At 41.0% G+C, this 27,483-nt stretch overlaps 1 protein-coding gene across 4 annotated transcripts in view; it reads right to left on the bottom strand.

Moving 5' to 3' along the window:
* Window positions 1-27,483, bottom strand: part of ZSCAN2 (zinc finger and SCAN domain containing 2) — a 79,088-nt gene that overhangs the window by 8,747 nt on the left and 42,858 nt on the right. The window contains exons 1-4 of one of the 4 annotated variants that reach the window (XM_069098744.1): window positions 20,425-20,561; window positions 18,533-19,018; window positions 3,367-3,458; window positions 2,891-3,017 (exon numbers count right to left, since the gene is read on the bottom strand). In XM_069098744.1, coding sequence (XP_068954845.1) covers window positions 2,891-3,017; window positions 3,367-3,458; window positions 18,533-18,935 — 622 coding nt within the window. In that variant the 5' untranslated portion in view covers window positions 18,936-19,018; window positions 20,425-20,561. Of the gene's footprint in view, window positions 1-2,890; window positions 3,018-3,366; window positions 3,459-18,532; window positions 19,019-20,372; window positions 20,562-27,483 lie in introns of those variants that run through there. The other 3 variants (XM_069098743.1, XM_069098742.1, XM_069098745.1) reach the window with 3 other exon arrangements.

Raw genomic sequence — 27,483 nt, forward strand, 5'->3', positions numbered from 1 at the left:
CTTTGCTTTTTTTTCTTTTTTTTGGAGGGGGGAAGGCAGGGCAATTGGGGTTAAGTGACTTGCCCAAGGTCACATGGCTAGTAAGTGTTAAGTGTCTGCAGATAGATTTGAACTCAGGTCCTCCTGACTCCAGTGCTCTATTCACAGGATGTTCTATTCACATATTTATTTTTTCTTGGTCAGTTTTTATTTTTAAGGAATAGTCTTATCTGAGTATCAAATAGTATAAAATGTTCTTAATAAAGCTAAATTTCAACTCTAACCCTGTTTTAATCTAAAAAATAAAAGTAAATATAAAAATGTAAACTTAGGAATTTAACATCTCCAGACTATAAACGAATATTTAGCACCTGCAAAAACCAAGACAAGCATCTATGACTTTTTTTTTGGTTTCCATTAAATATATATCTCAGTATTGCTCAAGTTTTCCCTGATAGAGCACCATTAACTTCCTCTGGAGGCAGAAATCTCCTTCCCCTACGTTTACTGCCTTCTCTTAGCCATCCTTAGGCCCTTACTACCTTCTTCTAGATATGTTCTCCCCAGTGGTTCTATAGGAAAATGCTGATCTTACCAACAGAGTGGTTTGGTTTGTTTTTTTTCCCTTTTACTATCTTCCATAGTGACCAAAAAAATTTGCTTCTTGTACTCAAAAGATGGGACATTAGGGAAGGAAGGAAATTTATCTATTTCCTTACAAAGTAATCATTAAAAAAAGATGATTAATGGGGGTGGCTAGGTGGTGCAGTGAGTAGAGCACTGGCCCTGGAGTCAGGAGGACCAGAGTTCAAATCTGGCCTCAGACACTTAACACAAAAACTAGCCATGTGACCTTGGGCAAATTACTTAACCCCAACTTCCCTCCAAAAAGCAAAAAAAAAAAAAAGATTATTAAGAAATTTTGTGGGCAACTTTTTTCTATATTTTAAGCCCGAGTCTGCCCTAGATGATCTCTTTAGTTTCTTTGTGAACATTCCACATCATTTATTGCTACACAGGCAGCAAAGAGAAATATAAACACACAGAACAAGTGCTTAATACTTACTAACTCATTGACATATAGCATTGCCCTCAAACCCACCCTCCTGCAGCCAAGAACAGGGAAAAGATTTTTGTGTGCCATAGGCAGAGTTTGGAAATTGTACCCTCTGAAAAGTACTATCTACTTCAGTCTTTGAGCCTTCACTGTAACACATCATAGGACATAGATTTAGAACTAAAAGGGATTTGTTTGCCTGTCTAAACCAACCTTATTGTTTCAAATGAGAAAACTGAGGGCTACAGAGAGGAAGGGGTGTGTCCAACCTCACACAGTAAGTAGCAGAGCTGGGATCTGCAACCAGGTCCTCTGTCTCAACTTGACATCATAAAATAAGATGAATATACCATAACAGCTATAATGATTGGCCATTAAAAATATGTACATTGTAAAAAGAATCTTTTTAAAAAATCAAGTGTGTCATTCTGTGTTGTGTTGTAGGTAGCTCAATACCTTGCCTAGCTCTAGCTCCCTAGATTTAATTAGAGCTACTTAGCTCTACTACTATTGTTAGCCTATTTTCTTTGCCTTTCCATCCTCCCAAAGGGGAACCAAGGTGTTGGTGTAGTACAAAAAGAGTCAGGGGATGTGGGTTTGAATCCTATATGATTTCAATGTGAAGCTCAGTTTCCTCAACTGTAAAATGAAGGGGTTGGACTAGATGACTTTTAAGATTCCTTCCAGTCTTAAATCTTTGACTCTGTGATTTTCACCCTTTGCTCTGATAGGGAATCTACTCTGTCTAAATATGTAATTTCTTCTTTTGTTTTTGGAGGGCAGGGCAATTGGGGTTAAGTGACTCGCCCAAGGTCACATGGCTAGTAAGTGTTAAGTGTCTGAGGTCAAATTTGAACTCAGGTCCTCCTGACTCCAGGGCCGGTGCTCTATTCACTGTGCCACCTAGCAGCCCCTAAATATGTAATTTCAAGAACCCTTTTCCACTCACCAGGATTGCACTTAACCCTTTACTTACACATAATATTTACATTGTGTCAATTGTCTGCTGAGTTGTCTTATCATTTACGTCTCTATTAGTGACCAGAAAAGTTAGTTATATTGCTTTGCAGAGTACCTAGTACAAAATGTCCCTGGATGAATACTTTTAATGATCAAAAGAAGATGGTATGCTTAATCTCCAGAGTTCTGTAAAATTAGACTTCCTGAATAAGCAGTACCTATTCTTAGGTAAGAAGAGCAAGTAGCAACATTATTAAAGCCGTGATGATAGACTTCTAATATTAAGACTCACTGTTTGCTGGTTTTAGGTAAGATGTTTTGTTGTACTTAAATTCCGCTGGTGACCATAATTAAACAGAAAGGTGCTGGATTCCCATATGTTAAAATTTGACATATCTTATAGTAGGGCACAGTAGGGATCCAGGTACAGCTTACACCTTTAGTGAACAGAAGATTTTTATTTTTTGCCTTTTTTTGGGAGGGCAATTGGGGCTAAGTGACTTGCCCAAGGTCACACGGTTAGTTTTTGTGTTGTGTCTGAGGCCAGATTTGAACTCAGGTCCTCCTGACTGCAGGGCTGGTGCTCTATTCACTGCGCCACCTAGCTGCCCCCGAACACAAAATTTTACCCAGATTAACAAAATGAAATGATAATAGGAATATAAAACAAATTCTGATTCAAGAATGTGGTAACTTTTCTTTCCTAGTAGGATTCAAGAGCTAGGACTCGTTATCAGCAACATGCAAATGTCACAGATAGTTATTTTAAATATTGCTATTCTGAACATGTTAGCTATCATATTTTACTCTATCCAGGAATGAAATTTCATATGGGAACACAATTTTGAAAAAACGAAAGATACTAAATATTTTCAGAAAAAAATAAATCTTTACCATGTGACATGTCATTCCCATAATTCTCCTGCATCACACCACCACAGAGGTTCTTCGGAACAGCATCTAGACCTTTTTGCTCATCTTGGGAGGGAGGAACTTCCCCATCCTTAAATGTTCCTGGTCCCTGAAACAAGAACACCCTTCATTAGTATCTGCTGTCTCAAGGACAACCTACCTGCAAAGATATCAAAGCTTGCAAACAATATTCAAGTAAAGCTCCTCTGCCCCCAAAGTCAGCTGTTCTGGAGTAATGGAATTCCAATGATGGCAAGGGAGAGGCCTGGGAAACAGAAAAGCAGCTTGGGAAAGATACTCATTTCCCTAGAATAGAAATCTAAAGGTTTTCCAAATAAAACTGTTTTGATGGGATTATCTTAGTGTGAAAAAAAAAAATGCAGCTTTATCAGAAGATAATGGGTAAGCCACATGTAAGCAGCAGCAATACTGACGGGACAGAGGGACCCCAAACTCACCGGAGCCCTGGCCATGAGGATTGCATCCTCCATAACCTGGTCTTCGGTACTGTCCTCCTCAGAAAAGGCTGGAACATGTTCGAGAGAGAGAGCTAGAAGAAGGGAAAGGGAAGGTGTTAAAGACCAGGACCATTCTTGTTCCTCCTGTCTCAGGAGCCCATTAAGAAATTATAGATTATTTAACTGGTTTCATACAGACCTAAGAAGAGATGTTTTGACCATAGAAAAGGACTAGTAGTATTCCCAGTGAGGATGGGAAAACAGGAGCTGCTGTAGCAACTATAACCACACGACATAGGAAAAGAACATAAAGGGTCTTCAGGTCACCCACTTGTTTGGGGGTCCTCCTGCTCAGGAAAGCCACTTGAGCAGAAGTGGCAATAAGTTTGAAGTTTTTTAACCCCAAGAGTTCATTTGATTCAGGCACGCAAGAATCAAAATAAAGACAAGGACTAGCATCTGGTAGCCTTCACTCCCACACATTGGAACTTTAAGCTTGATCCCATGGTCCCCAAAGAAGCAGTAAGTAATTACATTCCTTTAATTTTTATATATTATATATAATAATTCCAATATTTAATAAGCACCTACAATATCTATATAGAGTTTCATTCCAGTGCCTTAGTGTGGTAAGAGGGTGGTAACCTTGGATTCTCAAATCAATGCCAGCAAAAGACAAGTTCTGACAGGGTTTTTTTTTTTAACCATGAGAGATTTCAAGTACAATCCAAGCAACAACTATGTCAACTTTCCAAGGACTAGCTTAAGTACAGTCTTATCACTAATAGGCTGGTCATTTGATGATGAATACTAAATGTTCCTTAGTCGTGTGGGCCTCCCTCCTGCTTCTGCATCGATGGGGTCCAAGGGAAGGAAAAAGGGACTAAGTCTATTACATATGATGGTTTTTAGATCACCATTGAATATCAACTTAGCCATTAATCCTCTCTATGTGAAATCCTAGTCCAGTGACCAACAGACATGCTACAGGAGGAACTAAATCACATACATCTTGATATTCTTTCTATAAATGAAACCATAAGACCAAAAAAAAAAAAAACCAAACAAAAAAAAAGGAAGTAGAGAGAGGAAAAGACAAGGGCACTGATTTGAACCATTTCATAAAAACGTTTTGGCAATGTAAATCAATTGCTATTATGAGATTTTTCATAAAAAGCCTAAAAACTGCCTTGACCAACAAGCTCTTGCTCTTCTTTGCCAAATGTTCTTATCCCAAGAACATTTAAGGATGTAACTAGAAGGACAGCAAATAGATGACAAAATGTAAAGACAGACACTGATATTTGTGGTAAACTCTTTTCACCATCAAGAAGAATGGAGCCATGATGTATGAACTCCTCCATCACAATCATAGTGTGCTATCTGAGGAAAAGGAAACAGTGCAGAAAACAAAAATAGGAAGGACAACTAAGCATGATCAAAGATACACAGGGAAGGTTCATATGTAAGGGAACATAAAGGAGGGATCAGACCTCAAGGTCCACGAAAGAGAGGAATACACCAAAGATGTAGGGAAACAAAGTCAATCAAGAGAACAGCAGTAACTTCAGACTCCTGTGCTTACTTTCTTATCTCTATGGAAATTCTGTGAAAATAATCTAGAAGGACATCCTTGGGGAAAGTATGAGAATGGAATAGGTAGGCTTTTGATCACCTATTTTGCAAATGAAATTCACTTACAACTCTGACTCTTCAGAATCAAAATCGCATTCTAAGATTCCTACCTATAAGAACATGAGAGAATATTTGTATTTAGAAGAAAAAAAGTCTAAAAAAATTAAGGAATGGCTGAGAATTGTTAAAAAGCATTGAATAGGGGCAACTAGGTGGCGCAGTAAGTAGAGCACCAGCCTTGGAGTCTGGAGGACCTGAGTTCAAATCCAGCCTCAGACATGTAACACAAAAACTAGCTGTGTGACCTTGGGCAAGTCACTTAACCCCAATTGCCCTCCAAAAAGCAAAAAAAAAAAAGCAGTGAATAATTTCATAAGGCAAACTAGCCTGCTTTTCTTCTTCCTACTCATTTCTGTACTCAATTATTTTCTTTTCTCGAGGGGGACCTTTGCCCCCTTAGCCTGTCACCAGTCCTGTCAAGCCCTAGTCTTAGATTACTCCCACCATCTGCAAGCTTCTCTCCTCCTCACTGCTGAATGAAGCTGGAGAAAATCATGAAACTGTGCTGACTGGATTCCACTAAAAAATTGTTACATAATCTCAACTGAGTGTTCATTGCAGCAACACAATCCTACTCAATTCACTATCTCACTCACCACAGTCGTTTTCCACAATGTTTCCATCCCTCCTTAAGCCTCCCATGGATCCTTCTCCCTCCACACTACCAGCTTGAAAACCCTGTCTCATATTTCGCTAAAAAAAAAAAAAATCAAGGTCATTTGCTGAGAGCTCCCTTTCTTTCCCCTCCTTAGCTCATATCACTCGGATGCCTTCTTCCCTGTTTCACATGAAGTGTCCCTTCTCCTTTTTAAGCCAAACTCCTCTCTATCTACAAATGATCCCATTCCATAACATCTTCTCCAGCAGGTAGTCCCCTTTGCCAGACCCTACTCTCACTTATCTTCAGTCTCTTCCTGTCTACCAGCTGCTTCCCTACTGCTTACAAATATGTTTATGTCTCCCTCATCCTCAAAAAACCCTCCCTTGAGCTGCCCATCCCTGAAGTTGTAGCCCTGTATCTCTCCTCCCTTTGGTGGCTAAACTCCTTGAGAAGGCTTTCCACAATGTGGTGTCTCCACTTCCTTTCTTCTCATTCTCTTTTTAACTCTCTGGCTTCTGACTACATCATTCTGATGAAACAGCTCTCAGTTAAGTCAACTGTCGTCTCTTCCTTCTAGACCTCACTGTAGCCTTTGAGATTTGATCACCTTCTTCTCAATCCTCTCTTCTCTCTAGGATTTTGTGACACACTCTATTCTGATTTTCCTCTTATTTGCCCTCATTCTTCTTTACTGGATTTTCATTCAGTCATGCACGCTAAACATGGGTATCCCCCACGGTTAGGTACAAGTTGAAAGACTTTCTTGCTTGGATTTAATTGGCTGAATTAGGATTTAGCCTAAATCTATTATTTCCCAAGGCTCAGTCTTGGGCCCTCTCCCTCCATACTGTTTGCACTTGGTGATCTCATCAGCTCTCAATGGACTCAATCATCATCTCAATGCTGATGAATCTCAGATCTATTTATCCAGCCCTCTCTTCTGTCTTGCCATCTCCAGATGCTTATGGAACGTCTTGAACTGGATGTCTCATAAATATCCTAAACTCAGCAAGTCCAAAGTTGAACTCATTAGCTTTCCGCCAAAACTCTACCCTCTTCCTAATCTTCCTAATACTATCAAGGGCACTACTTTCCTTCCATTCACCCAGGATCACAACCTAGGTGCATCTTCTTCAACTCCTCACTCTCATCCTCTATATCCAATCTGTTGCTAAGTCGTGTTAATTCTACTTTCAGAACATCTCATAAACTTCCTCCCCCCACCTGGCTTTCACCCTGTCCTGTTTTTCTCCTCTAATACTGCCAAGACCCCAGTGCAGGCCCTCATCATCTCATCAGTGGTCTATTTCAATAGCCTGTTGATCTCCTTGTCTCAAGTCTCTCTCCACTCCAGTCTATCTTCCACTAAGCTATCAATGTGATCTTCCTAAAGTTCAAGTCTGACCACATCACCCCTCATTCAGTAAAATTCAGGGGCTCCTTATTACTTCCAGGAACAAATATAAAATCCTCTGTTTGGCTTTTAAAGTCCTTCATAACCTGACACTTTCCTCCCCTTACAGTCTTCTTACACTTGACTCCCCTCTTTTAACACTAGATTCCTTCCCCAAGCTTGCACAAGACACTTCACTGCCCGAATGCGTTTTCATTGGCTGGAATGAAAGTGCCTGGAAAGTTCTCTCTTTTACTGTTTGGCTCCTGTGGCTTCAAGTCTCAGCTAAAATCCCACCTTCTTTGAGAACTCTTTTCTGGCCCTCCTTAAGGTTAATGCCTTCTTTCTGATAGCACTTCTAATATTTCATATATGTGTATATATATATATATATATATATATATATATATATATATATATATATACATAGTAATAAATACAATAAATACAAATCCTTAATAAACAATCCCCTTAATCAAAGGATTTGTCCTGTAAAATTTGGACTCAGTCAAAAGGCTGTACCCAAGGACCTAGAAGGCCACAGGTTCCCCACCTCTGGATGATCTTTACAGTATCCTCCAACTCTAAATCAGTGATGCTGTCATTTCATCGAAGATACCTGAATGCTCAATGCCGGTGGCACAATATCATCTGCAAATAGGAACGTATAGACAACCTCACTAATCCACCCTCAGATGCTTACTGCTACCCCAAGCAAGTCACTTAACTTGTATCTGCCTCAGTTTTCTCAACTGTAAAATAGGGATAATTGCACCTACCTCCCAGGCTTGTCATGGGGTCTCAAATGAGGCATCTGTGAAGCACTTAGCACAGTGCCTGACACTTAATAAAAGCTTGTTTTCTTCCTTCCTTGGGGAATCCCTCTTCTACTTGGCCCTTGTGCAGTAATGAGTATCTTTGGTGAGCTTAGCTCTTCCTGTTTTATGTCTCATTTCATCTTGATAATCAGAAGGTCACTGTCTTTGTGGATGCATTTATTAAGGAATCTTGTATTATCTTAGCATGTGCTTGAGAGATTCCTTGTTGGAGGAAGAGTCTTGAAGGTTATGCTTTGCTATACCAAATCAAATGGATTTTGTTTTGTTTTGTAATCTAAGAGTGGGATTTTATTTTCTCTGAAACTTTCAGGTAGCTGTGTGATTGTAAAGAAATGGTCTACTATAGAAAATTGTTTGTGAAAACATACCTATTCCCATCTCATATTTCATTGAGGATATTCTCAATTTACATGTAGATCATTTTTATAACGATTTTATAAAAGTGAGAAAGGAGGCACATGGGCAAGTAGTTACTGATATCCTAGCTATCATTCTTTACAGAGATTAGCATTTGTGGTTTTTCCAATTCCTGTTATGTTTCTTATGCCTTGAGAGATATTAATATTGTCAAGGTTGTCTTATCTCTGGCCTGAATATCCTTAGTGTAAACTTGGTCTGGCCCAGCTACTCTTGTGGATTTCATCTTGCTTTGGAGAGAATTACTGAATTGCTGATAAATCTGTTTCATTTTCTAGAATCCTGTCTGCTTCACCTGTGCTCTTGGGATATGGCTTATTGGGTCTCACATGAAGCTATTGGTTTGTTTTCACCTCTATGGCTTTATGCTATTTTAAGAGGTAATACTGCTTATAATCTTCTGCCTCCTCCTGCTCCTCCTACAGTGTTTTACAAATGAACTTGTATTCTTTAACTGGTATTAACCTTGGCTGCTGTCTCTCTCCACTTGGCAAGGAAATCAAAGATTTGCTAACTAAGACAACTTTGGCTTCCTCATTGTAGTGCCTGCTTTACAGAGATCAAACTTTTGCAAAAAATAGCGAAAGTCGAGGTTAATCTTTGTCTTCTCCCATTTCCCCCTTTTTGGCTAGTTTGAATAGGTCAGGTCAAAACTGCTGCAATATATCATCTGATACATTGGGATTCTTGTTCTAATTGGTTAATGATCTAATTATACATTCAGATGATTCTTAAATAACTACCATATCAGTGATTAGAAGCAGTTAGATGGCACAGTGGATAAAGTGCCTAGGTATGGAGTCAGGAAAACCTGAGTTCAAATCTGGTCTCAGACACTTAATCAGCTATGTGACCTTGAACAAGTAGCCTCTCCTTGCCTCAGTTTCCTCATCTGTAAAATGGAGGTAATAATATCATCTACCTCCCAGGGTTGTTGTAAGGATTAAATGAGAGAATATTTATAAAGTTCTTAGCATAGTGTCTCACACATAGTAGGCACTATATAAATGCTATTTTAGTTGTTATTTAGTTATTATTATTGTATTGTGTATTGTTATTATTAAGTGACTATTACTTAAGAAACCAACTAATTTTATTTTCTGTGACTTGTCTGGAATTACAAAAGAGCTGAAAGGTCCACCTAGTCCAATCTGTACCCAAGAATTCCTTCTACAATGTCCCCAACAAGTGGTCATCCGTGGCTTTTGCTTGATAACCTTCAGCAAGAAGGAAATTCATCTCCTTCCAAGTCAGCATATTCCACTGTAATTATCAGATATATCTTCTAATCATTTTTTTTAAAATCCTCTAAAGTTTTTCTTCACATCAAGGCCAAATCTACCCTTCTGTAATTTCCAAGCATAACTCCTAGTTCTTACCTCTCATGCCAAACAGAACAATTCTGTTCCACACTAGTCTTTCCCTGACCTGAAAACGGCCATCATTTCCCCTTCCAAATCTTATCTTCTCCACGCCAAACAATTTCAATCAGTCAGCTAATTTTTCTATGGCATGTCCAAAAAAGAGGCCCATTCTATTCATAATGGTTCCCTCCTCTGGACAGGCTCCAGAAAAGTGTGGTTTTGGTGCTCATCACATCCAATGTCTACTGACTCTTCTTGAGGAAAGCATTCATGACAGAAAGGTTTTTAAGAAATCTAAAAACTTTTGACCTAATCTGCTAAACCTAAACCACATATTCTGACATACCTTTGCCATACTCTCTTGTGATGACGCCTGTACTGAAGTCACCAAGTATCAAAGTATGGGATGACTAGGTTTGGAGGATCTACTTTTTCATCCTTTCAAATAGAAATTGGTATACTAATTGCAAATATCTTTACAATATTCTTTTAGCTGATGCTCATTATGAGCACTTCAAGATGAGATGACCCAGTATCTCATTAAAATGACATTTATTATTGCCTTTGGCTATAAGATAAAACCAATTCAGATAATTCCTTTGCCTCTCCAAGTAAAACCTTTGACTCATGCTACTATTTAGCTGTAACTTCCTTTGTCTTGTTGCTTAATCAGAAGGCAATATTGACACAGTTCAGTTCTTGGAATGGTGCAATTCATTGGTCACTGAAATGCTGTATGCTTTCCAGCATCCTCTGCTCCCTTTTCTACCACTCCACTACTGTCACCATGGAAATAAAAGGACTAAGGGCCATTTTTCATTGTTCCTTTGGTTATTATATGCTCCCCAAATTCATCACCTAATGGTCAACCTAAGCTTCTACAGACTCAGCTGGGTTGGGAAGCAAAAAGCCTTTTCAGTGTGGTAGAATTTGCCAGAGCTTGTGTTCTTCAAGCATAGACTTTGGGAACCTAGGTTTATCTCCATACTAAGAGAAGGCATAATTGCATTATCTCTGGGACAAGGCACAAGTGTGTAGGAACATGCAAATCTCTCTTCCTCAAATCTCTGAACAGCTGTAGTACAGATAAAAAGATCTGAGTGATGCTACCCCTAAATGGCCCTACACCCCTTGAAGTGACCAAAATTTTTTGTATTACTAAAACTGTTGGGCAAAGTGGATAGAGACACCCTCCTACCCCCTGCAGTAAGGAAGATATAAGTTTAGGTCTGATATCTCTTGATACATACTCACTGTGTGAATTAGATTAATCACAATGCCCTAGGCAACTTTCTAAGTAATTACTCAAGAGCCTGGCATCTGCATTGATACAGGGAGTTTTGTAACCAGCATTTTCCTCCACCAATAAAGTCACAATTGTGGACAAAAATGTAAAAGGATTATTAATCTTTATCTGAAAAGTTGTTGATTGATGCTCTTGTTAATCAAATTATTTTATACGGTCACAATGAAAATAAGGTTGCTGGTTAAAGTTTTTATTTGTTTTATCCACTACTAGTTTGACATGGTAGGCAGCTAGATGGTGCAGTGGATAGAGTGGTTGGCCTGGAGTCAGGAAGACTATCTTCCAGAATTCAAATCTGGCTCTAGACACTTGCTAGCTGTGACCCTTGGCAAGTCAACCTGTTTGCCTTAGTTTTCTCATCTATAAAATGAGCTGGAGAAGGAAATGGCAAGCCACTCCAGTATCTTTGCCAAGAAAACCCCAAATGGTCACGAAGAGTTGGATGCAATTGAAAAACTACTCAACAACAACAATAACAACAGAAATCCAACATGATACAAACAGTAAGTGTTCCCAAGAAGGGAAGCCAGTTTCAGGTTGAACCCATAAGAGTGCACTATTGCCACTTTATTTTTAAGTTTGAAAGTTTGATGCACAAAAGGCTATTGATCTGCTCTCCCACTGCCTAAGAGCACTTCATTGGTAATTAGGGTAAGGTTCAAGATGTTCAGTGGTCTTGCTTTTGGCCACAAGGTGCAAACGACCAGGCTTTCGTGTTGGGCACAGTTAACTAATAGATTAACTTACTATTTTTATACATTTTTAAATAAAAATTTTTTTATTAAAACAACTAAACACAACATCAAAGAACCCTGAATTCTAAATTATTTTACAAGTATTAGCTGCCTTTTCTCTCCTTGTGATGAAATGGAGTATTGCACTCAATAGAGGTACCCCCCAATTCAGACATAAGACTCCCCAAGCAAGGTTCCTTGTCTTTTTGTGACTTTTAGGTTAACCTTCCACAGTCACCAACCGAGAACAGAAACAGAGCTAGATTTCTTCCCTAAAGATGTGCACAACCATTGTCCAGTTTTTCCTCTTCTTTGGTAGTACCCTTTTGTTCACCTTGAACACTGTAATTCAGCATATGCATTCGATGTAAGTACACAATTCCTTACAACAGAGTGAATTTCACAATACAAATACGTAAATATCCAGCTACTAGGACTGTAATATTTGCTGCAAGTTAATGTGCTCAAAAGTACAAGGTCAGTCCCATAGAGAATTATTTCCTAGCTAAATAGCATACCTATCCTCAATTGTGCTGTTAAAAATCTATAGACTGATGGATAAGTATTGGTTAGATGTGAGCAAAAGGAATAACACATGCTTCCACTCTCAACTGTGCTTTCTCTATAAAACAACAGAAATACTGGATGATTCATCTTGCTTGCTAGGCATGAAACTAAAGATGGGTGATGAGGCATGGAATGGTTGTGACTTGGATTTTGTAGAGGGAATAAAATTATGGATCCATTAAAGTTACCAAACATAGTAATCCAGTAGGCTATACAAGTTAAACAAAACTACAAATACCCAGGTACAAACTGAAGGACCTACTCTTTAGACTGAATTAGCTGAGCTGGGATTTAGCCCAAATTTATTATTTCCCCAGGGCTAAATTATACATTTTCCCTAACTCCTTTCCTCAATTCAGAAGCTACCCAGACCATGCTTATTCCAGCCATGCCTCTTGGTCTGACCCTGCCATCCACTGCTGGGGAAAAATAATAGGCTTTTAAGTAGCCAGTTTGTCAATATATCTTCTCAGCTTGGCTAAATAAGTAGGTAACTATCTGCTTGCTTCCTTCTGGAAACCAGATAGGAAAGCTCATCTTTACCCCTTCCCGGCATGTTTTCTTCATTACTTCATTAATCTGGTCAATGGATAGTTATTAAGTGCCTCCTAAATACAATGTCCTGTGGGGGAGACAAAAATGGATAACATAATCACTGTCCTCAAGGACTTTTAAGTCCAGTAGGGGAGACAGAACTTGTTAAAGCAAATAAAAGAGAGGTACAAAGTTCGAGGAGAGCTCAGAGTAGGCTGAGCTCAGTTATAGGAACACAGCCATTTCGAACAGGAAGGGGCCTTTGGGATCTAGTCCAGTATTTTATTTTTATAGACAAGAAGACTGAGACTCAGAGAAGTCTAATCACTTGACCAAAGAACTGATATGTTAAATCAGGTTCTCTGACTCCACATTCAAGGCTTTTGCCAGTGGGAGGGATGGCTATGGGAGGGTGGAGCAGAAGTGAGGAAGGCTTTATGGAGGTGGCATCTGAGTTGGGTCCTAAAGAAGGGATAAGATTTCAACAGGAGGAGATTGGGGGAGTAGACGTTAGATCAAGGACACACCAAACAAAGCCACAGGCATGGGGCATGTTAGAGCACCAAACAGTCCAGTTTTGTGATAACAATGTATGAAATCGATGGGGGAGCCATGAAGGTTTTCGATAAGTAACACAGCCAAAGCTGTACTGAGGAAGATTTAACTGGACAGTAGTACAGGATGGAGTCAGAGTTAGGGGATGGAGAATGACCCTCTTCCAAACTTCCTGTTTCTGTGGAAGGCAGAAATTCTTCCCATTTTCCAGGTTTGTAAACTTGGCTTTTCCCTCAACTCTTCACTTTCCACAAGCCCACATATCTAATTAGTTGCCAAGTCTTGCCATTTCTACCAACACATCAATTCCTGAATCCAGTTCATTCTCTCTGGCCCTGTGATCACCACTGTAATTCAGGCACTGATCCCCTCTGACCTAAACTACTGCTATAGCCTCCTCATTGGTCTCCTTGCTATTACAATCCATTCTCCACATGGTGATTTTCCTGGGAGGGCCACTTCATCTCAGTCTGCCTCAGTTTCTTCATCAGTTAAAAAAGGGATGATAATGATAACACCAGCTTTACAGTATTGCTGTTCAGATAAAAAAAAAAAAGCAACAACCTGTGAAACAGGTTTGAAAACCTTAATATCCTATGTAAATGCTGGATGTTATCATTTATTCTGCACAGACATGTATGTTGTCTCCCTCAATAAAATGCAACCTCCTTGGGAATAGAAACTGTTTCGTTTTCTATGTTTGTTATCCCAAGTTGCAGCATCCTGCCTGGTATTTAGCATATGTTCCATCAATACCTGCTCATTGCAGATTGATTGGTCAGTGGTAGCAGTGGCAATGGCATAAAGGGAATGTAAACAACACTGAGAAAGGAGGGACAGAACCTGGGAACCCATTAGACTGGAGGTAGGAGGTTCCAAAGGACAAAAGGAAGGAAACAAGCATCGATGAATATGTGCCAGGGACTGTGCTAAGCCCTTTACAAACATCCCATTTGATCCTCACAACAACCTTCAAGGTAGGTACTATTATTATTCCCCTTTTACAACTGGGGAAACCAAGGCAGACAAAATAATATTTCATCCTCACAACTCTGGAAGGCAGGTGCTATTATTATCCAGTTTTAAATTTGAAGAAACTAAAACAGAGGTCAAATGGCTTGCCCAGGGTCACACAGCTAGTGTCCAAGGCTAGATCGAACTCCGATTTCCTGACTCCAGATCCACTGCTCTATTCCCTGTTCCACCCAACTGTTTCTGGACAGAAACAAGAAAGAGTACAAAAATGACTCAAGTTTCATGTATTCTCTCTAATACCAGAGATAGTTCAATGCTTGGGGAACCTTTTGTGATGAATTAAAGGTGGTTTTTAATTTTTCCTGACAAAGAGGTCAGGAGAATCAAGGAATGAACAGAAAACTGTTAGTGAAGTACAGGGGAAACTTAGGATGATATGAGACTTGCCTGGAGGTAGAGAGACCCCAGAGCCCATTTAGTCCTATCAACTCATTTTCTTGATGAGAAGATTGTGGCCCTGGGAAGTTATATGACTTGCTCAGGGTCACACAGGCTACTCGAATCTGGAGCAGAATTTAAGCCAAGGTCCTCTGATTCCAGAGCAAGAAATAGACATGTTATACACTCAGTACACAGAGAACTTAGGACCTACAAAAAATTGGATGCCTTCCCTACCCCCACGCCCCTTCAGCTCTCACAAATCTACTCCCACCCACCCCAGGGTACATCCAAGTGTCTCCTAGAGCTGCTTCCCTCTGGGACCAGTCTGGGTCCCTCCCCTTTCTTCAGCCACTAGGAGCTTGGGGAGGGAGGGAAGTCTAAAAACTGCAGATGAGACCAAAGGAGAAGGCAAACCTGGCTGATCACTGGGAACAGGATGAAAAACAGAGGCCCTGTTCCTAAATGCTGGCAGATATTACACCTGGGAGAATAAGTACTCTACTATTTTTTAAATGTCTTTTTATTTTTCCCTTTTGACCTTTACAAAAAAAAATAAAAGTAGTGAGAAACCCTTGGGAAATAAGCTCAGCTGCAGTTACAATTCTGAAAAACCTAGAAAAGGCAGTGAAGCGTTTTTGACTAACAAAGATGTTGAAGGGGCACACCCAAAAGCCCCCTGGGCTTGGACCACCACTGTTCATGTAAAAGATCTCAGGCTATGCCCCTCCTTGCTCCAGCCCCTTGGCAGACTATTCATCCACGTGTTTCACTGAACGCCGGACGCAGAAAGTCTCTGGGTTCAGTAAAACATGTTCCCACCACTGCTCCTCCCCACCAGGGAAGAAGAAATGGTCCCCATGGCTCTCCCTGGCCCAGCTGAATAAGAATGTGAGCCAGGCAGAAATAGAACAGAAACAGAAAGAAAATGAGGAGGACTCCCTGACCCCTTTCTTCTCTCCTCCCTAGAGTCAGTCTCAAGGACTGTATACTGATTACAAAAAGTGGCTGCTTCTCTACTTTCTCCTACACATGTGTGATTCAGGTGTATAAACAGCTGTTTCTCATGTGTATAAAAGAAGGTCCCAGGGACTCACATCCTTTGATTTTCTCAGGCCCTCACACAGCCTTAGAGATTACCCTCTATCTTCTCACCTTGACTCCACTCTGGGATTTTCCAACTGCTTAGAGAACTCCTCCTTTTGCCATGAATTCAAATTCAACCTGTCTAAAAACTGAACTCATTTTTATTACCAAGCCCTCTCTGACTTGTATTAGGCTTTCATCATTATTACCATTTCCCAAACTAGAAACCTGGAAGATGACCTCTGACTCTCGCCTCCATTCCTTTCATTCATCACCACATCCTGTCATTTCTTCCTTAAGTATGTCTCAACATCTCACCTTCTCTCTTCCTACTGCTACCACCCATCTAGACCCTAACCCTTCATGCCTTATGCTCTCCTTTCCCACAACTGAAATCCCTCCTGTATTCAGTCTTCAAACTAATTTTCCTAAAATGTATCTTTTATCCCTGATTTAAAAAAAAAACCCTCTAATAATGGCTCCTTGTCAAACTCCTGTATGTGGTTTGCAAGACTTGACATAAGGATCTGGTCCTGCCCTTCCCTATCCAATTTTATTTCCTGCTACTTTTTTTAAATCACAGATTTCCTAAGCTAGAAGGGACCTTATTCAACATCTCATTCCAATTCACTCATTTTACAGATACTATATACCTTAAACTCCAATCAGACCAGTAATCTCACTGTCCTCACCAATCTGCTCTAATCCAACCCAACCAGATTTATTAAGAGACCACTATGTATAAAGCCAGTTTGTTCCATCTACTGGGCATACAAATGAAAGCTGGAGCAAACAGTCAAGGAGAAGGTGAAAGTGACATCCAACTGCTCCTTCCTGCTTCCCTGTCTTGGTTCATGCTATTAAGAAAACTCTAGCTATTCAATCCTAACCAGCCTTCAAGGCCCAATCCAAGCAGCACCTCTGCCGTGAAACGTTCACTAAAAACTGCAGCTCGCATTAAAACTCTCTGTTCTTTGAATGGTGTCATTCACGTAGCTTAATGATTCTGTTTCATCTGCTGGAATTTCTCCTCCCCAGTCTGACTCTAAACCAGAACCAACCTCCTGGTTTGACTCCATCTGTATTCCCTACAGCAATGGATGCAAAGTTTAACATAAAATAAGAGGCTTCTCTGATTCCCCTGGTCACCACCAGCCTTCCTTCCCCCTTGGACTTCATGAAGCACGGTTTTGTCCTCATGTATGACATGTATGACACTGTGCATTATGTCCATCTGAATTGCATTGATATAATGTCTGCTGTGTGCCAGGCACTGCACCAAGTACTTTTTACCAATATGATCTCATCTAAGCTTCACAACAACCCTGGGAGGTAGATGCTACTATTATTCAATCATGTCTAAGTCTTCATTGACCCCCATTTGGGATTTCCTTGACAAAGATACTGGAGAGGTTTGTCATGTCCTTCTCCAGCTCATTTTACAGATGAGAAAACTGAGGCAAAGTGGGTTAAGTGGTTTGTCTAGGGCCACACAGCTAGTATCTGAGGTGATTTGAACTCGGGTCTTCCTGACTCCAGGTCCAGTGTTCTATCTACTCCTCCACCTAGCTGCCTTTATTACCCCCATTTTACTGATGAGGAAACTGAGGCAAACAAGGGTTAAGGGACTTGTCCAGGGTCACATAGTTAGGAAGTGAACTCAGACAGTTCTTTCTGCATCCAGGCCCAAGGCTCTATCTACTGTGCCACCTAACTGCCTCTAAATGGTGTCATCCCTTTATTAAACTGCAAATTCCTTGAATGTAGTGACCAGGAATATCTCAATTTAGTATCTCACCTAGCATAGTGCTCTGCACACAACAGGTGCTTAATAAATGCTTACTAAACTGCTACAATCAAGTTACCAATAATATTGCCCGGAAGATACCCCAACATCTGTACTGATCATCAGTTCTTCCAAGGCAGCCCTGGCCACATGGGCTTCCTGCCTGACCATGGGGAAGCTGGGAGCCGGAGCATGTGCTACATTAGACTTCACGCACAGCATATCCCAAAGGCTAAAAGGTTACTTTCATATGGAAACAAGTACTTTCTAGAATGTGAATTTCATCAATTTAAAAAGTATGTGCTACCTGTGACTGGGGTCATAAAACCTCAATGGTAATCATTTTAGAGCCCATCAAGCACAGGTTGGGAATAACTAGAGGGTGAATATATACTTTAGAAAACCTGATTATCCAATTAGATCATTGAAGATTAGAGGTTTAAGAGTTGAGAAGAGTTTGAGGATTATCTAGTCAAATCCCTTCATTTTTTCAGAAGGAACTGAGGCCAAAAGAGACTGTCACTTACACACACAAACACCTTCCACTGCTTTCTATCATTCCCCCATCACCCCCCCCCTTTTCCCCTCAGTAAGTGATTTCAAATACAGTGCTCATTCTGCTACAACCAACTGATTCCACTGCCTCTCCTAGTTCATTTGTCATCTGCTTTCTCTCATTCAAGCAGAGTACAAGGAGAAAAATGGGCTTGACTTTCCTGGCTGGTATGTGAGCTCCCTCCAAGTTTACTATTCAGCCCTCAGCCCACCCCGCTGATGCCAAAGAGAAGGTTTTAGTCACCCCTCTCCCTTCTAGCTACTTGGCTACTAGTTTTAAGGAGACCTCCTTCCCTCTCCCAATAAACTTCTGATTCTCACCACTCTCCCGAAGAGTTTCAGTCAAGTTCTCCACCAGAGCCACCGCCTCCTTGCTGTTCTCTGGCCGATGCTCCCTCAACCAAGCCTGAATCTCCCCAGGCAGCAGAGTCAGCATCTGCTCCTTTGTATGCAGTTCTGGCCTTAACCATCGCTGACAGAGTTCCCTGAGTCTGCTAAGAGATTCCCTGGGCTCAGTGGCCTCCTGATACTCAACTTTACTTTGAATCTGACGGAAGGCTTCAGGATTGCAGCTGTCCTCCTGCAGGGCTAAGCCAGGCTTCCAGGAGGAGTCCTCATCTTCCAGTATCATTGTTGAGGCCTCTTCCTCCTCCTCCTCTTCCTCTTCTGTCGTCTGAGCCAAAGAATCCAAGGCGGCAGTCATTCCTGGGACTTCTCCAGCCATTGTCCGACGCTGGAGGAAGATGTCCCTCTAACTGCTGCTTGCACTTGAAGGCTCAAACCTTGACCTTCTCTGGGGAGTCACTTCTAAGAGAGATTTGACAGAGTGAGTCTGTTAACAGCAGTAGTATAAAATAATTTCACTTACACAGTCAATCAGTTAGTAAGCACTTATGGAGCACTCACTGCATGCCTGGCACAATGCTGCGTGCTGGGGGAAGGGGAGGAGTGAAAACAATTCTACTCTCCAGAAACTTACATTCTAATAGTCAAGACAGCATGTACATATGGATGAATATGAAAGACATATAGTAGATACAAGGTATATGCAAGACATAAAGTCGGTCCAAGGTAAACCTTAGGAGTGGAGGCACTGACATCTAGGGTCCCACAGCAGGCCACAAAATGTCACCAAACTAACAGCACCCCCTCACCAGTAAAAGAAGAATGATCTATTCCTGAACTCAAATTTATTTCCCTGTGGAGAGTCAAGTTTAAAACTCCCACCATCCCAAACACCACTTTACAAACTAGAGACCATATTTCTTCCCTCAAGGACAAAGGATGGTTCCTGTGGGAAGGAGCCATAACAGGATTTTCTCTGGCAGTTCTAAGAACAGCAAGACTGAGCTCCCCAGTCCTTGCTCTACTGCTCACAGGAGTCTGTGACCTTGGACCAGTTACTATGGCTCACCTCCCTCAAACTTCTATGACTTCATTTCTAGACCTCTTGAGGAGATAGAAGATAATACTTAGAACCAAGGGAATCAGAACAAAAAAAGAGAGATCAAACATCCAAGCGCTTTAGCTCCTCTACAAAACCCACAGAATACTGCATCATCATCAAGGAGCCGAAAGAAAATCAGAGCAGAAAAAACCTCAAGCAGATTCCCCCACCAGAGGATAACTGCTAAGAGTAAAGGGCACCTAGCAGAAGAAAGAACGAGAGACCAGGTATGTGTCTACCAGGTATCTCTGCCACTAACTGACTTGGGTAAGTCACTTAACCTGTTAACTCAATTTTACCACCTGTAAAATCAGAAGGGAAGGCTGGGGATTGGCCCGGCCGACGTTCCAAACCCCTTAGCTCCAAACTTCGGTGAGCCTCCCAGTCCCCTGTGGTTTGTGCGGATGCCGCCTGCCACCGCACAAACTCTCATCCCGATTATTATGGGAATGGTCTGGAAACTGCGACGCTCCGGTGCAGCATTATTATTAAGCCAGGGTCTCGGGGAGCAGTTACATAAAGCGACGCAGCATGGAAAAGGAGTCTCTTATCAAGGGGAGGCTCAGGGAGAAGAGGTCTGAAAACAGGAGCAGCACGGGGCACACAAGGCAGCCAGGCAAAGCGAAGCGGTCCGGCGAGGGGTGGGCAGCAGCGCCGCAGGACCGCCACCCCCGAGTGGGCTGCGGGGCCCGTTATTCCTCCACCCCCGCTCACCTCCCCAGCAGGGACTCGCTTTTCCCTCCGCTCCCGGCGCCTCCAGACTCACCGGGGCTCGAGGGGTCCGGCGGGCCGGGGGGCTGGCGGCGCTTCCCTGCGAAGGGCGCCCGGGACGCGGACACGGAGGCGGCGCGCGCCCCCGGGTTCAGCAGAGCTCCCGGGCCAGCTCGGGCTGGACGCTCCGGCGCCGAGAACAATGGACAGGAAAAGCCCGCCCCTCTTCTCCTGCGATTGGTCTTCGTGAATGAGGCCTTGGGAACCCTCCCCGTCCACTGGCAGTAGCAACTGTCAGGTGGTCTGGGGTAGGGAGGGAATTGACTCATGTAGTGCTAACGTATTATGGGAGTTGTAGTCCGAGTTCTGAGGCTGAAGCTCGCTGTGGGCTTTGAATGACAGACATGGGAATTGGGAGACCCGGGTTTTATGGAATTCGCTTTCTAGTAGTTAGTTTCCTGAGGCAAAACATTTCCCTTAGTTATGTTTCAGGCTCCATATCAGCTTGGTGTAATGGAAAGAACGCTGGCTCTAGGGTGAGGAACTGAGTTCAAATCCTAGCTCTTGTACCTCTGTGATTAGGAGTAAGTTAATATCGCTTCCCTGGACCTCTGTTTCCTCCTCCATAAAATGAGAAGATTGAACTAGGTGATCCTTAAAATCCCTCCCAGACCTAACTGTAATGATCCTAAAATGAGACGCATGGATTGGAATCATGGATTATCTCTAAACACCCTTTCAATTCTCCAATATCTGTGAATGCCGGGTTAAGCAATTCCTGGCAAAAAAATATTATTAGACTAAACCACAGTGTCAGAGAAATAAGCTGATGAAAGATACCTCAACTCTGTCGGTTCAGATTGTCTTGAACATACACTGGACAGAGAGACCAAATTTTTTCTTTCCCTAGGGTCCCCTCAGTCTTTATGAAAATAAGGGAGCAGCTGCCTGGAAAGCTCAGTAACTGGAGAGGCCTGGTGATTGAATTAGCTCTTCTTTAAGAAACCGGGATCCAATCCCAGGCTCTGACTACCTCATTGGCAGGGCCAGCTGTCTAGTGTTGTAATTTCAGAGGCCCCTTAACTCCCCAAGAGAATGTCTCCCCCCACCTGCTAGTTAATTCCTGAAATTCCTTTATGTATGGAGACCCAGAAATAGTTACAGGCTGGGTCAAAAACAAAAGTGCCATCTCCCAGCTCTGCCACTTTGGGACAGCCTTTTGGACTTGGAGTCAGGATGAAAGATGGATTCTTCCTGTGTTTGACAATTACTAGCTGTGTGGCCATCATCATCATCATCATCATCATCATCATCATCATCATCATCATCATCACTAACATATAGTTCTTTAAGGTTTGTAAAGTGCTTTAAAATGGGGCGGCCAGGTAGCACAGCGAATAAGAGCACTGGCTCCAGTGTTGAGAAGACCTGGAGATCGAATCCCGGGCTCAGACACTTAGCACCCAACCAGAAACACCTGGCCGTGTAACCTTGAGCAAGTTACTTAACCCCAATTGCTTAGGGGTGGCCAGGTGGCTCAGAGAGTAAGAGCACTGGCTCCAGTGTTGGGATGACCTGGATCAAATCCGGGCTCAGACACTCAGCACCACACCCAGAAATAACTGGCCGTGTAACCTTGAGCAAGTTACTTAACCCCAATTGCTTTAAAAAAAAAAAAGTGCTTTAAAATAAGTTATCTAATTTGAGCTTCACAACAACCCTTCCAAATAGATGCAATTATCCCCATTTTACAGATGAGAAGTTAAATTATTGTCCTCGGTCATATAGTTGGTAAGTGTTTGAGGCAGAATTAGAACTGAGAATTTACTTATTTCCACACTATACCTCCTATGCCACCAGATGCCATAAGAAAAGTTATGAGTATACAACCTCCCCAAGTCTCAGTTTCATCATCTGTAAAGTGAAGACAATGATGCTTGTGGTACCTACCTGAAAAGGTTTTTATGACGCTGAAATGAAATCATGTATGTAAACCTTAAAGCACTATATAAATGTTCATTGTGATTGTTCTACCCATGTGACCCTGGCTAAGTGATTTAACCTTGGGTCTGTTTCTTAATCTCTAAAAGAATGGCATTGGAATAAATCAATTGACAAACTTTTATTAAGTGCCTGATATGTGTCAAGGTCCTGTGCTAGATGTTAGTGACATAAATATAAAAGAAAGTTCCTACCTTCAAGAAACTTACAGTCTAGTCAGGGATGCAATAGGTATATGAATGTGAAGACTCCTGTGATGCAGTGGTACTAAGGGAAAGGCTGGAACCCTAGTCACCTCTCCCTCTGCTCATAGAGTAAAGATAATGCCCATGGAAAAGATTCCAACAGTCTGTGTAAGAGAATGGACAGTCCTTGAGAAACCTTGTCTACAAGATTCTTTTATCATGTTATAGACCTGATGTCAATGGCTGTGTCCTCTCTTCTCTAAGACTTCTTTCTACTCCTACTTTAGGTCACATCATCAGTTTAGATTCCTGTGATTCTAAATCTTAACTAGAAGATGGCTGATTTTTTGTTTGTTTTCTACTTCTCATATGAGAACTCCCACTTAAGATTCAGGCGGTGTTCAATTCAGGGTGACCCAAAAGTTTTAGTTTTTAAAGCCTAAAATCATACTAAGACTTTTAGTATAGGCACCAACCTGAAGACAGCACTTCCCTAACAACCGTGTGAAGTAGGCAGGACAAATGGGATTGTGCCCATTATACAAATAAGAGAGCTGAGATACAGATAAATTGAATTACTCAGCAGCACACAATGCTCTTTCCACTAGTCCAGATTGCAATAATTATATTCGGATTCTACTCATCTCTTCGGCTTTTGATGGGCCTCCAATGGGTGAGGTTAAACAAAAGTTATTTTGGTTGAATGAAGAGTTCAGAGAAGAGGATGTGGTAGTTATATTCAAATCTCTGAAGAACTGTTACATGGAAGAAGAAATAGACATCTTTGTATCTCCTGATATCAAGATTAGTATCAAAAGGCACAAGTTATAGTTAGGTAGATTTTGGCTCAGTATAAAAAGAAACTTTCCAATAATTAAGACTGTCCAAGAACCAATTAGGCTATTTTGTGAAGTAGTGATCTCTCTGTCATTGGAAATGTTCAAGAAGGCACTTGACGTCTACACATTCATTCTTCAGAGCAATCCTGCACTGAGTGGAAGGTTAGACTAAAAGACTTCTAAGATCCCTTCTTATTCTGAGATTTTTGTGTGCTCCCAGAGTGGAATAAGTCACTGTATCATCTAAATGGATTTTGTGATTATTGTTTGATCCAGTACAAACTCCAGGGCTTTGCTGGAGGGGGTAGGTAAGAGTTAGGAAGTCTGCCTCCTGATCAGGCAGCTTCTGTGGCCAGAAGAAGCTCTTTGCCATTTCCCTCTAAAACTCACTCCTTTTCATAATATTTCCAGAATTCTTCATCTATTACCTTCTGCCCAGGTAGCTGTAGTATATTTGGCAGCAATACTAATTTTATTTTTGCTTCCGTTGATCTTTACCTATATGATACCAAAATGCTACCATGCCTTTACCACTGGTTTCGTAGCAAATTTTACCAGTTGTACTAAATCCCCCTATCCTCCCAAATCCACACCACTACCCCCCCAAAAGTGAACATTTCTTTAACTGCTTCAGTCAGCTTCTAGGGAAGTTGCTCCTTGCCTGGCTTCTTTTTGGTACTGATTTTTTAATGTCCCATCTTCTAATCCCCCTCCCCCCATCTTTATCCCCCAAAGGAAGGGGAGGAAATGTGACATGGCAGCCAAAAGCTAAAACACTCTTAATTTTCATTAAGAAAGGCATAGTGGACTGAGCAGAGCCAAGATGGTGGAGTAAAGGCATTCACATGAGCTCTCCCAAATTCTCCTCTAAACAACATTAAAATAATTCCTCAAAATGAATTCTGAAGTAGCAGAAACAACAAAAGAGTATAGTGGAATAATTTTCCAGCCCAAAACAACTTAGAAGTTTGGGAGGAAAGGTCTATCTTACTGGGATGAGAGTGAAGTCCAATGCAGGCCACACCCTGTTAAGCCAGCAGCAGGCATTGGTGTGACTGAATCTGTGGCAGTGGCTTCCTTCTGGACCTCTTAGCTCACAGATCGGGGGGGGGGGGGGGGGGGGGGGGAGAGGGGGTAATAAGAGGGTCAGAAGGAAACTACAGAGGACCCTTTGTCTTTTACTGGGAGCAGGACTCTGTTGCATTTGCCCATACAGGATTCTGAGTCAGAGTCCCAGGATGAGGAAGAGCACCAGCAGAATCAGAGACCCTGTGTACATTTCCATGGCAGAAAAGAGTGCTTGTGGTCACTCACAGACCAGAAGATAGGCTAGGAGGGTAGTGACCACATATATCCTTGGATCGAACCACCTTGGAAGAACCAAAAATCTACAGAACCCCCCACTCCCCACCCCAAGCTAGCTCAGAAAACAACAGCATGAAAAACCTGAAGCTTGAGACAATGCCTCCTCTACCAGGGAGGAAAGCCCAAATTAATATAAAAGATAACAACAAAAGAGGAATCTAAGCATAGAAAGTTATTATAGGGATAAGAAAGATCAAAATATAAACTCAGAAGAAAATAGTGTTAAAACAGCTACATACAAAGCCTCAAAGAAAAATACTTGAATTGGTATCAGCCGTCCCCCTTTCCCCAAAAAGAATTCTTGGAAGAGTTCAAAAAGGATTTTTAAAAAATCAAATAAGAAAGGTGGAGGAGGGGTGGCTAAGTGGAGCAGTAAGTAAACACCAGCCCCAGAGTCAGGAGGACCTGAGTTTGGTTCTGGCCTCAGACACTTAATACCCACACAAAAAAACTAGCTGTGTAACCTTGGGCAAGTTGCTTAACCCCAATTGCCCTCCAAAAAAAATGTAGAGGAAAATTTGAGAAGAGAAATGGGAGAGATGCAAGAAAATCATGAAAAAAGAATCCATGGCTTGGTAAATGAGACACACACACAAACACACACACACACAACTAAAGAAAATAACAATTTAAAAAACTAGAATAAGCTAAATGATAAAAGATGTACAAAAAAATCACTGAAGAAAAGAACTCCTTAACAAGAATAATTGGATAAATGGAAAAAGAGGTACAAAAGCTCACTGAAGAAAATAATTCCTTAAAAATTAGAATTGGGCAAGGGGAAACTACTCCATGAGATATCAAGAAAAAATAAAACAAAGTCAAAAGAGTGAAAAAAATAGAAGAAAATGTAAAATATCTCATTGGGAAAACAACTGACCTGGAAAATAAATTGAGAAAAGATAATTTAAGAATTATTGAACTACATGAATGCCATGATAAAAAAAAACCTTGGCATCATATTTCAAGACATTATCAAGGAAAACTCCCCTGCTATCCTAGAACCAGAAGGTAAAATAGAAATTGAAAGAACCCACCAATTACCCCCTGAAAGAGATCCCAAAATGGAAACTCCCAAGATATTATAGCCAAATTCTAGAGTTCCCAGGCCAAGGAGAAAATACTGCAAGCAACCAGAAAGAAACAATTCAAATATTGTTGAGCCACAGTCAGGATAATTCAAGATTTAGTAGCTCCTATATGAAAGGATCAAAGGGCTTGGAATATGATATTCTGGAGGGCAAGGAGTATTACAACCAAGAATCACCTATACAGCAAAATTAAGTATAATTCTTCAGAGGATAGAAATAGTTATTTAGTGAAATAGAGGACTTTCAAGTATTCCTGGTGAAAAGACAAGAGTTAAATAGAAAATTTTACTTTCAAATATAAATCTCAAGAGAAGCATAAAAAGTTAAATAGGAAAGAGAGATCATAAGGGATTCAATAGGGTTAAACTATTTACATTCCTACATGGGAAAATGATACTTGTAACTCCTGAGAACTTTAGTTAGAGGTATACATAGAGTATATATACATAGAAGTATACATAGAGGGCACAGGTGTGAGTTAACTATGATAGAATGATATAAAAAGTAAAATTAAGGGATAAGAAAAGAGGGATCCATTGGGAGAAGAGGGAAGAGAAAAGTAGAATGGGATAAATTATCTCGCATAGAAGTGTGAAAGAGCATTTACAGTGGAGGGAGAGGTGGAGAAGGGAAGGAGAAAGCAACACTTGAAACTTTTTCATTGAAATTGACTCAAAGAGAGAAAAACATGCACTCAGTTGGACATATAAATCTGTCTTACCCTACAGGAAAGTTGGAGGGGAGGGAGATAATAGATGAGGGGAGGGCTGATAGAAGAGTAGTGGATTGGGGGAGATGGTAGTCAGAAGCAAAACACTTTTGAGGAGGGACATGGTGAAAGGAGAGAGGGAGAATGCTAAACAGGGGTGAGGGAAAGTAGGATGTAGGGAAATACAGTTAGTAATCATGACCGTAAATGTGATTGGGATGAATTCACCTATAAAATGGATAGCAGAGTGGACTACATGATTTAGGCATAAAGGGTAATAACATAAGCAAATTAGGGGAGCATGAAATGGTTTGTCTATCAAATCTATGGATAAGGGAAGAATTTATGAACAGCAAGAGATAGAGAACATGACAGGATGTAAAATGGATAATTTTGATTACACTAAAATAAAAAGGGTTTGCACAAACAAAAACAATACTGCCAAGATTAGAAGGAAAGCAGAAAACTGGGAAAACATTTTTATGGCAAATTTCTCTGATGAAGGCCTCATTACTCAAATATATAGAGAAATGAATCAAATTTATAAGAACACAAGTCATTCCCCAATTGATAAATGGTCAAAGAATATGAAAAGGAAGTTTTCAAACAAATAAATCAAAACTATCTATATCATATGAAAACATGCTCTAAATCACTATTGATTAGAAAAATATAAATTAAAACAACTCTGAGGTACCACTTCATACCTATCCATCAGATTGACTAATATGACAGTAAAGGCAAATGACAAATGTTGGAAAGGATATGGGAAAATTGGGACACTAATGCACTGTTGGTGGAATTGTAAACGGATTCAACCATCCTGGAGAACAATTTGAAACTATGCCTGAAAGGCTATAATACTGTGCATACTTTTTGACCCAGCAATACCACTACTAAATCTATATTCCAAAGATATTTTTA

This window comes from Petaurus breviceps, unplaced genomic scaffold, assembly GCF_028583685.1.
Source record: "Petaurus breviceps papuanus isolate PSGF00001 unplaced genomic scaffold, PetGlider_PUasm1.0 37, whole genome shotgun sequence".
Classification (NCBI taxonomy): Eukaryota; Metazoa; Chordata; class Mammalia; order Diprotodontia; family Petauridae; genus Petaurus; species Petaurus breviceps.